Raw genomic sequence first — 12,183 nt, forward strand, 5'->3', positions numbered from 1 at the left:
TTTTTCAAGCTTTCAACTGTTTAATCTACAGGTACAAGTTCTGTTTCTATGCGTGACGTCGTGTGAATTTTGGCAAATAACCTCGAGTGCGGTGCCACGAGTTTCTTCCAGAACACGTCACCCTAAGCCTGGCCCAAACCCTAAACCCGGCCCAAACCCTAAACCCGGCCCAAACCCTAAACCCAGCCCAAATCTGGACTCCACCTCCAAAATTCCATGCATTTAAGGGCTGCTCCCAGGTGAAAGCTGCCAGGACAGGCAGGTCCTGCCAGCGTCACCCTCGGTCACTCACGGCAGGCAGGAGCACAAGAACAGTTCTGTGTGTCCCCATGTCCTGGGTGTGTCCCCATGTGTCCTCTGTGTCCATATCCTGTGTCCCCATGCCTGTCTGTCCTCATGTCCCTGTGTCTGTCTGTCCCCGTGCATCCTCTGTATGTCCCCCACGTCCTTTTGTGTGTCCCCATGGGTCCTGCATCCTCTGTGTCCCTGTGTCCTGTGTCCCTGTGTCCTGTGTGTCCCCATGCTTGTCCGTCCCCGTGTCCTGTGTGTCCGTGGCCTTGTCCGTCCCTGTGTCCTGTGTGTCTGTCTGTCCCCCATGCCCTGTCTGTCCCCATGTGCCCTGTCCATCTCCATGCCTGTCTCTGTGTCCTGTCTGTCCCCATGTCCTGTGTGTCCCTCCTGTCTGTCCCCATGTCCTGTCTGTCCCCGTGTCCTGTGTGTCTGTCTGTCCCCATCTGCCCTGTCTGTCTCCATGTCTGTCCCCATGTCCTGTCTGTCCCCGTGTCCTGTGTGTCCCTGCCTGTCCCCATGTCCTGTGTGTCCCTGTCTGTCCCCATGTCTTGTCTGTCCCCATGTCCTGTGTGTCCCTGCCTGTCCCCGTGTCCTGTGTGTCCCCTTAGGGTCAGACCCAGGTGCAGCAGCCCTCACCCCAACCCTAAGCTCACCCTAAACATCCCCCCAGGGACACCAGCTTTCCCCAACAGCAGCACAAGGCAGTGACCCTAAATTTGGGACAGCCCCAAAAAACCCTTCCAGCAGCACAACACAGCCACCCAAATTTTGGGGCAGCCCCTGAACCCTCCCAACAGGCAGTGACCCTAATTTTGGGGCACCCCAAAACCCTGCCAGCAGCTGCAGGGCTGGTTTGGCAGTGCCAGGTGGCTCCTGCAATCCGCCCCAGGAGCCTGACCCACGGGTGCGTTGGCAAAGCAATGTTCCTTTATTCTCCTCAGCAGCACAAGCACGGTGGGCAGAGGCCTCTGCTGGCCGTCCCCACTCACAGCCTCAGTGCTCCTGTCCCTGTCCCTGTCCCTGTCCTGCCCCCTCAGGGCCTCCTCGTGGTGCTCTCGATGAACGACTCCAGCACAAAGATGGTCTCGTCCACCTGGTTCTCACTGGCGTCGATCCTGGGGGACAGACAGCGATGGGCAGGGTCCCAGTCCCATCCCCAGCCATTCCCATGCCTCCTGTCACACACATCTTTTATCTTTTATCTTTTATCTTTTATCTTTATCTTTTGTCTTTTCCTCTCCTTAGGGTTTTTCCTCCTGAGAAGCTGAGAGGCCTCAGGAACAAAATGTAAGCATTGATTATCTGCTGCTGTGGGATGCAGCAGGTGGGGCTGGGATTGGTCACATGTGGTTGTTTCTGATTAATGGCCAATCACAGCCCAGCTGGCTCGGACTCTCTGTCTGATATATAAATATTTATAAGCCTTTGGTTTTTGTTCCTTTTTTTTTCTATTCTTAGCCAGCCTTCTGATGAAATCCTTTCTTCTATTCTTTTAGTATAGTTTTAATATAATATATAATATATATTATATATTATATTAAGTAATCTATATATATTTATATATATAATATATAAATATATTCTAATATTTATTTTTATATTTTATTATATATTATATATTATATCTTTATATATATTTATATATTAATATAGTTTTGCCTATCTATTAATCATAATATTATATATTATATAGTTATTAACCAAAGATTTTCTAATATATAATATAATATAATATAATATAATATAATATAATATAATATAATATAATATAATATATCTATATACTTAAATTAATATAATAATATATTAATTAATCAATATATTAATATATAATATATTAATGAATATTTCTATTAATATTATGAATGATATATTATATTATATATTATTTATATATTTCATATTATATATAATAATACATTGTATATTAATTAAATAAATATAATATTTTATTATTATAGAATATTCCTATAGTTTATTCTAATATTATTATACTTACGTATTTATTGATATATAAAATATATTTATATATTATATAAAGAATAACATCTATTCTTTAATAAAATTATATATATACATATAAAATAACTGTAATAAAACAATAAATCAAGCCTCCTGACACACCGAGTCCAACCCTCCTCCCTTCCCTCCTGCTCAGCCCCAGTGAACGCGGTCACCCCCTCACTTGTTGACGTTGCGCTTCAGGTTCTCCAGCTGCTGCCTCTCGGGCCCCGTGATCATCTCCTCCACCTCGTGCAGCTGCGCTGCCTCGGCCCCCGTGGCCTGCATGGAGGCCAGGATGGCCTCCACGCGCTGGGACTTCTCCAGGAGCCTCCTAGGAGGGGACAGGGACACGTGGAGGTGGCAGCGGCGGCCGCGCGCCCGCCGTGCCAGGCCGCCCCCGCCGCGGAGCTCACTTGTTCTCCCGCATCTCGTGCTGCCTGCGCTCCATCAGGTTGGCCACGCTCTGGGGAAGGAACAGGTGAGAAACCAGCGTGGGTGTGATGGGGAGCACTGGGGAACCCCATGGGGGGACACGGGGACAGCCACGGCCACCCCTGTGGCACCAGGAAGGAGGGGCCTGTGACACCTGGACCCTGGAGCTCCAGAGGGACAGGAACCAGGTGAGCCCCGAGTCCAGGTGCACTGGGGGGCACCAAGGGACCCTACACTCCCAAAATCCCAAAAGGGGACATGGGGACAGCCACTGCCACCCCTGTGGCACCAGGAAGGAGGGGGCTGTGACACCTGGACCCTGGAGGAGGAAGGAGCTCCAGGAACCAGGTGAGCTCCCAGCCCAGGTGTACTAATAATAGATATTAATATATTATAAATAATATATTTTTCTATTACATATTATTTAGGAAAACAAAGAACATCTATAATATAATATATAATATATAATATATAATATATAATATATAATATATAATATATAATATATAATATATAATATATAATATATAATATATAATATATAATATATAATATAATATACAGTATATAATATATTGTATATAATACACTGTATATAATATATAATATATTATATGATATGTGATATATAACATACTATATATAATATATAGTATATACTATATAATATATAGTATATATTTTATATATTATATACTACATATTATATAATCTAGTATATAATATATATATATAATATCTACGATATATAATATAGTATATAGATAATAATATATATAATATATATAATATTTTTTTATATATTATGTAATATGTAATATGTAATATATAATGTATATAATATAAACTAATATATAATATAGATAATATATAACAATTATTTACCAAGGGGGCCCTCCACTCCCAAAAACCCAACAGGGGACAAAGGGAGGATGGAGCTGCTGCCACCCCTGGGCTGTGACCCCTGGACATGGGGGCTGCAGCAGTTCCCTGGGTCAGGGCCTGGATTCCCTGGCAATTCCTGCGTGGGCAGACCAGGATCTGTGGTCCCTGGGGCCCAGCAGCTCCTGGGGATTCACCTTGTAGCATCTGTGGAGCAGCATCCGAGCAGCAGCCATCAGGTTCACCGTGTACAGGTAGAAGGTGCGGGAGGGAGCGTGGTCCGGAGTCTTGGGGATCTCCTGGGGAAGGGCAGAGGGATGGTGGGGACAAAGTGGGGGCATCCCCTTCCCCAGAGGTGTCCCTGTGTTCCCTCCCCCCCGGGATTCCCTGTGGAGTCTTTGCTCCTCTTTGCCAGGCTTGGGATTCAATGTGGGAGATGGAATTTCTTGTCTGCACTCGGATAATGAATTAATTTTTAGCTCTGTTACAGTCTGACAAACCCTGAGTTCTACAGCACTTGAACAAATTAAAAATGGAGATCTCTCTCTCTCTGCAAGGCCTTTAAAGGATAAACTGCCCACTTAAGAAATGACACCTGAATTATTTTTACTTTTAACCCAATAAGCAACCACCCATGGCCTGCAATGTGGACTTTTTTATCCAATTACACAAAACCACCCAAATCCAAGGAGGAGGAGGAGAAGGAGAAGGAGAAGGAGAAGGAGAAGGAGAAGGAGAAGGAGAAGGAGAAGGAGAAGGAGAAGGAGAAGGAGAAGGAGAAGGAGAAGGAGAAGAAGGAGAAGGAGAAGAAGGAGAAGAAGAAGAAGAAGGAGGAGAAGGAGGAGAACGAGGAGAATGAGGAGAACGAGGAGGAGAAGAAGGTGAAGAAGAAGGAGAAAAGGAGAAGAAGGTGAAGAAGAAAGAGAAAAACGTGAAGAAGAAGGAGAAAAAGAAGGTGAAGAAGAAGGAGAAGAAGGTGAAGAAGAAGGACCAACCTCCACCTAAAACCCCCACCTTGTTTTATGTATTTTACTGCATTCTAATCCAGCCTGTGATATTCCACCCTTCTATTCAAACTCCACACCCACAATCCCAGGTTTATCATTCAATTCTGGAAGATTTCTCCACCACGTCAGGTCACAGGCAGTGTTCTCTTGGGGCTCAGTGCCTGTCAGCACAGAAAATCTCAAATTCTCAGCAACCAGGACCCAAATTCCAGGTGGGATCGCTTGGAAGCGCCCAGAAGTGCCCAAACCATGGGCAGGTGTCACACCTGGACAATCCCTCACCTGCAAGGCCACCAGGTTCTCTGAGAGCATCCTGTAGAGCATGTCCTTGGCTTCCTTGGCTGGGATCATGGCAAAATCCTCCACCTGCTTCTGCTCCAGGTGCTTCTTGCGCAGGAGCAGCCGGAAAATCCTGGCACAGCGAGAGCCAAACCTGCCCAGGAGGGGTGGGAGTGAGGGAGGGATGTGGGGAAGGGGCTGGGGACAGCCCAGGAGGGGGCTCCAGGTGCCCTTTGTCACCTCTCCTCCACGATGGACTCCAGCGTGGCCGTGGCCAGGGACACCAGGGCCTTGTGCAGGTCTGGAGGGGTTGGGGTCAAGGAGAATGGCACAAAAAAATCCCCCCAAATCTGCCCAAAATCACCCCAAAATCCCCTGAAAATCACTCCCAAAATCCCCTGAAAAATCACACAAAAATCACCCCCAAAATCCCTCAAATCTGCCCAAATCTGACATGGCCAGGGACACCAGGGCCTTGTGCAGGTCTGGAAGGGTTGTCAAGAATCGCACAAAAAATCCCCCCAAATCTGCCCAAAATCACCCCAAAATCACTCCCAAAATCCCCTGAAAAAATCACACAAAAATCACCCCAACTCACCCCCAAAATCCCTCAAATCTGCCCAAAATCTGACATGGCCAGGGACACCAGGGCCTTGTGCAGGTCTGGAGGGGTTGAGGTCAAGAATTGCACAAAAAATTACCCCAAATCTGCCCAAAATCACTCCCAAAATCGTCCTCAAATCTGCCCAAAATGTCCTGAAAATCACCCCAAAATCCCCTGAAAAATCACACAAAAATCACCCCAAAAATCCCTCAAATCTGCCCAAATCTGACATGGCCAGGGACACCAGGGCCTTGTGCAGGTCTGGAAGAGTTGTCAAGAATCGCACAAAAAATCCCCCCAAATCTGCCCAAAATCACTCCCAAAATTGTCCTCAAATCTGCCCAAAATCACTCCCAAAATTGTCCTCAAATCTGCCCAAAATCACCCCAAAATCACCTGAAAATCACTCCCAAAATCACCTGAAAAATCACACAAAAATCACCCCAAAAATCCCTCAAATCTGCCCAAATCTGACATGGCCAGGGACACCAGGGCCTGGTGCAGGTCTGGAGGGGTTGGGGTCAAGGAGAATTCCACAAAAATCCCCCCAAAATCACTCAAAAATCAACCAAAGTCACCCCAAATCTGCCCAAAATCCCTACCCCAAAATTCCTCCCAAAATTCCCCTCAAATCATCCCAAAATCCTCCAAATTCTCCACAAAACAGCTCCCAAAATCACTCCCAAAATCCCCTGAAAATCACCCAAAAATCCCCCAAATCACCAAAAAAATCCCCTGAAAATCACCCAAAAATCCCCCAAATCACCAAAAAAATCCCCTGAAAATCATCCAAAAATCCCCCAAATCCCCCTAAATCTGCCCAAACCTCCCCAAAATCCCCTGAAAATCCCCCAAAATCACCCCAAAGGATACTGACAGTGTAGGTGCCCCCTCCACTGTCCCCCGACTTCCCCACAAACTCCAACTGCAGGGAGAAAATTGGGATTTTTACTTCAAATTTGGAGTAGGGAAAGTGAGAAGATTTCAGGGAAAAATTATCTTTAACTTATAATTACAACTTTCAACTTTGTAACTTAAAATTATAATTATAACTTAAAACTTTATATATCATAAGTTAAATAAGTCAAGTATTCTTAAAAATCTTCAGCACCTGTTAAATAGCTTCAATGCCAGTAAAATAGAAAACAGAATTTTATTTAATATCTGACAAATAATTACAGTATCTGTTAAATTCAGTAAAATATTATGCTGAATATTTAATACTTGATAATAAATAAATAAAATATTTTTTCTATATTATATAAATAATTAATATGTATAAAATATATATATAATTTTATAGATATTATAATATAAATAATTGATTTAAAAATCTTCAGCACCTGGTAAATTCAATGCCAGTAAAACAGAAAACAGAATTTTATTTAATATCTGATAAATAATTTCAATATCTGTTCAATATCTATATTGATTTAAAAATCTTCAGCACCTGGTAAATTCAATGCCAGTAAAACAGAATACAGAATTCTATTTAATACCTGATAAATAATTCCAATATCTTTGATATCTGTTCAATAACATTAAAAATCTTCAACTATCTGTTAAAAACCTTTCCTTAACCCTCAGTAAAAAAATGTTTTAGCCTCAGACAGAGGAAAAAAGGAGGAAAAATGGAATTAAAGCCCCAGGCTCACCGGATCATCAGCCAGGAGTGCCAGGTACTGGTCCAGCACCTGCTTGCCAATGTTGTACCCAGCTGGGAGAGACCTGAAAATCTAAAAAATATCAGAAAAAAACAGGGAATGTCAAGGGATTCCAAGGGTTACTATTGCATTTTTAATTTTTTTTCTGGTTTGGTTAGCACTGGGATTAAATGTGTAGAGATGAGAGATGTTTATTGAATATATTATATATTATATATTATATATTATATGAAAAGTTTTTATAAAATATGTAATATCTATAATAAATATATTAAAGTTATAAATAATATATTTTTATGTTTAATATAAATATATAATATATGCTACTATATATTATAATATATAACACGTTATAAGATATATAATAGGAAAGAATATATCATAGAATATCACAGAATAAAATAGAATAGAATAATAGGATAATATCTGAAATTATCTAGTATATAATAATATATCATAAGATATTATTATAGTATAATGTATTGATATATTTATTATAGTAATATATTATAAATAATGTATTATATATTATTTAAGAAAACAAAAACATATATATGGTATATTATAATAATATATTATCTATTGAAAATTATATAATATATAATATATAATATATAATATATAATATATAATATATAATATATAATATATATAATATATATAAATTGCCATATATATTTATATATTATTTTCTATATAGAAATACAGTCTATATTATTATATATAATAATTATATATTATAATATATGCATATATATTATAATGTACTATACATAATATGATATATAACATGACATTATATTATATTATATTATATTATATTATATTATATTATATTATATTATATCACATTACATCACATTACATCACATTACATCACATTACATCACATTACATCACATTACATCACATTATATCATATCATACATGTTATGTTATAACATATAATAATAATTACATTAATACTGTTCTGAAAAGCAAATCAATGTCCCTTCCAACACAGAAAAATCTGAAATTCTCAGAATTTTGGGTTCCAAGAGGGTTCCAGGGCTCTGGCAGGACCCACCTCGTTGGAGGACAGGGGCTGGGTGTGGGAGGCCCCCGAGGCCGTGGTGACCTCGCTCATGCGCAGCATCGTCCTCACCACCTCGCTGCTGGTCTGTGCTGGGAAAAGGGGAGTTAGGGAGGGAAAAGGAGTGGGAAAGGCTGGAATTGGAGAGGGGGAAAAGCTGGGGTTAGGGAAGGAAAAGCTGGAATTAAGAGGGGGAAGTTCCTCACCACCTCGCTGCTGGTCTGTGCTGGGAAAAGGGGGAGTTAGAGAGGGGAAAAGCTGGAATTGGAGTGGGAAAAGTAGGAATTAGGGAGGGAAAAGGAGTGGGAAAAGCTGGAATTGGAGAGGGGGGAAAAGCTGGAATTAGAGTAGGAAAAACTGGAATTAGGGAGGGAAAAGGAGTGGGAAAAGCTGGAATTGGAGAGGGGGAAAAGCAGGAATTAGGGAGTGGGAAAAGCAGGAATTAGGGAGGGAAAAGGAGTGGGAAAAGCTGGAATTAGAGGGGGAAAAGCTGGAATTAGTGGGAAAAGCAGAAATTAGAGTGGGGAAATGAGTGGGAAAAGCAGGAATTAAAGCAGGAAAAGCAGGGACTAGAGTGGGAAAAGCTCAGATCCAGAGTGGGAAAAGCTGGAATTAGAGTGGGAAAAACTGGGAATAGAGTGGGAAAAACTGGGAATAGAGTGGGAAAAGCTGGAATTAGGAGGGAAAAGCTGGAATTAGGGAGGGAAAAGCTGGAATTAGAGTGGGAACAGTTGCAGGGTGGAGCACAGACCTGGTCCATCCGGCTGGCCACGGCACTGACCAGAGCCTGGTCACGGAAGTGCTGATGGAAACGCTCCAGGTTGACCTGCCAGTAAATGCCATCATCTGGGGGAGCCTGGGGGGAAAAAGGACAAAAAAAGAGGGGAAATGGGGCAGGAAAATGAGGGGAAATGGGGCAGGAGAACAGGGAAATGGGGCAGGAAAATAGGGGGAAAAGAGAGGGAAATGGGGAAGGAGAACAGGGGGAAATGGGGCAGGAAAAGAGAGGGAAATGGGGCAGGAAAATAGGGGGGAAATAGAGGGAAATGGGGAAGGAGAACAGGGGGAAATGGGCAGGAAAATGAGGGGAAATGGGGCAGGAGAACAGGGAAATGGGGCAGGAAAAGAGAGGGAAATGGGGCAGGAAAAGAGAGGGAAATGGGGCAGAAAAATAGGGGGAAATGGGGCAGGAAAATGAGGGGAAAATAGAGGGAAATGGGGCAGGAGAAGAGGGGGAAATGGGGCAGGAAAATGAGGGGAAATGGGGCAGGAGAAGAGGGGGAAATGGGGAAGGAGAACAGGGGGAAATGGGCAGGAAAAGAGAGGGAAATGGGGCAGGAGAACAGGGGGAAATGGGGCAGGAAGCTAAGGAACAGCAGACACAAAATTGAGGGATGGAAGCCAGAAAAACGAGGAAAAAAGAGCCTCAAAAATGAGGGAAAAGCCACAAAAAATGAGAAAGAAAAGCCACAAAAATGAGGAAAAAGAGGCACAAAACTGAGGGATGTGAGAAAGAAAAATGAGGAAGAAGAGCCACAAAAAGTGAGGAAGAAGAGCAACAAAAAATGAGGAAAAGGAGCCATAAAAAATGCGGAAAAAGAGCTGCAAAAATGAAGAAGAGCCACAAAAAAAATGAGGAAGAAGAGCCAGAAAAAAAATTCCCAGGTTTCCTCAGAAGATGTTTGGGAATGTGGATCCCGGCCTTGCCAGGAGGGCACCATCACCTCAGCACTGCCAGTACCTCTGAGCTTCCTCCCTCCTGCTTCTGCCTTTTGGCTTTGTGCTCTCCCTCCTCTTCCTCGTCACACGAGTGTCTCCTCTTCCCTCTGCCTGTAAACCCCCCAAAAAATTATAGAAATTGGTTATATATAAAAATAATTTTCAAGTAATTTTTCAAATTCAATCATAGTTTCAAAATAATGTAAGAATAATTTTTAAAAATTTAAATTATAATTTTTTAAAATATATTTAAATAATTTTTTAAAAATTTAGATTAAGATTTTTAAATGATTTAGGAATAATTTTAAAAATTTAAATTCTATTTTTGAATAATTTAGGAATAATTTTAAAATTTATATAATATTCTTAAATAATTTAGGAATATTTAAAAAATTCAAATAATAATTTTTATATCATTTTAAATCATTTAAAAATAATTTTTCAAAATTAAATTACAATTTTAAATAACTTAAGAATACTTTTTAAAATTTAGATTATAATTCAAAATAACCTTAAAATTTTACATTAGAATTTTAGAGTAATTTAAGAATAATTTAAAAAATTTAAATTATAATTTAAACAATAATTTTTAAATAATTTAAAAATCATTTTTAAACAATTCAATTACAATTTTTAACTCATTAAAGAATAATTTTTAAAAGTTAAATTATAATTTTAAAATAACCTTAAAATTTCCAATTTTAATTTTAAAACAACTCAAGAATACAAATTTTAACTATAATTCTAAAATAATTTCGAAATCATTTTGAAAATTTGAAAATTTCATTTATTAACAACACAAATAAACAACTTCTACTTAATCCTACCAGTCAACTACTCAAAAAACCCAAATTTCCCACCCCAAAATCCCAAGATTAAATTAAAAACTTTTCAATTTAAGATTTTGGGGTCTCACCGACGAGGCTGAGCCGAGGCACCACGTACATGTCCTTGTCAGCGATGGCCAGGGCAGGGGCTGGTGGCACTTTGGCGTTTTGGGGCATTTCTGGGGCCGCGGGGCACCTCTGGATGAAGTGAGTGTCTGCCAGGCGCACAAAGGTGTTGGACACCTCCGTGTAATCCATGGTTTTCCCATCTAGGAGAGAGGAGACGCTCGGTGGGCGGATCTGGGATGGTCCTGAAGCTTTGGGGAACGGGGTCATGGTGTCCTCACTGCCAGGAGCACCCCACAGAGCCTTTGGGACCTTCACAAACCCAAATTAACCCCCGGGTTTTAAGGAGCTTCCCACCGTCCATGCTCCCCATGGGGCTGTCCAAGAGCAGATCTTGGATGTTCCTGAGGCTCAGGAGAGCACAGAGATACCATGGCCACCACCACTGAGTGGTGAGAATACCCTAAAGTAACTCTGGTCCCATTCATCACCCCCAAATCCCAGTTTTTGGGATCAAGGAGCTTCCTTCCCACCTTCCATGGTCTCGGTGAGGCGATCGGCCACCCTGGCCACGGCAGAGCTCAAGGGAAGGAGCCCATGGACCACCAACAGCTCCTCCACCAGCACAGGAGCTCATAGAGCTCTCCTAGGTCCCTCAAAGAACCTCTGATCCCATTGACCATCCACCACTCCCAAATCCCATTTTTTTGGGATCAAGGAGCTTCCTTCCCACCTTCCATGGTCTCGGTGAGGTGATCAGCCACCCTGGCCACGGCGGAGCTCAAGGGAAGGTGCCCATGGAGCAGAGGCTCCCCAGTATCTCTGATCCCATTCACCACTCCCAAATCCCATTTTTTTGGGATGAAGGAGCTTCCTTCCCACCTTCCATGGTCTCAATGAGGCGATCGGCCACCATGGCCACGGCGGAGCTCAAGGGAAGGTGCCCACAGACCACCAGAGCTCTCCTAGGTCCCTCAAAGAACACCCTACAGTGCCTCTGATCCCATTGACCACTCACCACTCCCAAATCCCATTTTCTTGAGCTTCTTTCCCACCTTCCATGGTCTCAATGAGGCGATCGGCCACCCTGGCCAAGGCAGAGCTCAAGGGAAGGTGCCCATGGAGCACCAACAGCTCCCTACAGTACCTCTGATCCCATTGATCATCCACCACTCCCAAATCCCATTTTCTTGACTTTCCTTCCCACCTTCCATGGTCTCGGTGAGGCAATCACCCACCTTGGCCATTGACCATTCACCACTCCCAAATCCCATTTTTTTGGGATCAAGGAGCTTCCTTCCCACCTTCCATGGTCTCGGTGAGGCGATCGGCCACC

General features: G+C 42.1%; 1 protein-coding gene across 1 annotated transcript in view; it reads right to left on the reverse strand.

The window, feature by feature from the left end:
- The window catches only part of POLR3C (RNA polymerase III subunit C), a 14,297-nt gene continuing 2,114 nt past the window's right edge, over nucleotides 1-12,183 (reverse strand). The window contains exons 4-15 of the mRNA XM_066568316.1: nucleotides 10,871-11,050; nucleotides 9,977-10,065; nucleotides 8,987-9,091; nucleotides 8,230-8,322; nucleotides 7,155-7,235; nucleotides 6,373-6,424; nucleotides 5,136-5,196; nucleotides 4,899-5,049; nucleotides 3,807-3,908; nucleotides 2,709-2,758; nucleotides 2,477-2,626; nucleotides 1-1,406 (exon numbers count right to left, since the gene is read on the reverse strand). Of these exons, the coding sequence (XP_066424413.1) occupies nucleotides 1,325-1,406; nucleotides 2,477-2,626; nucleotides 2,709-2,758; nucleotides 3,807-3,908; nucleotides 4,899-5,049; nucleotides 5,136-5,196; nucleotides 6,373-6,424; nucleotides 7,155-7,235; nucleotides 8,230-8,322; nucleotides 8,987-9,091; nucleotides 9,977-10,065; nucleotides 10,871-11,050 (1,196 nt within the window). The 3' untranslated portion in view covers nucleotides 1-1,324. The remainder of the gene's footprint in view (nucleotides 1,407-2,476; nucleotides 2,627-2,708; nucleotides 2,759-3,806; nucleotides 3,909-4,898; nucleotides 5,050-5,135; nucleotides 5,197-6,372; nucleotides 6,425-7,154; nucleotides 7,236-8,229; nucleotides 8,323-8,986; nucleotides 9,092-9,976; nucleotides 10,066-10,870; nucleotides 11,051-12,183) is intronic.

Source organism: Molothrus aeneus, chromosome 31 (genome assembly GCF_037042795.1).
Source record: "Molothrus aeneus isolate 106 chromosome 31, BPBGC_Maene_1.0, whole genome shotgun sequence".
Taxonomy (NCBI): Eukaryota; Metazoa; Chordata; class Aves; order Passeriformes; family Icteridae; genus Molothrus; species Molothrus aeneus.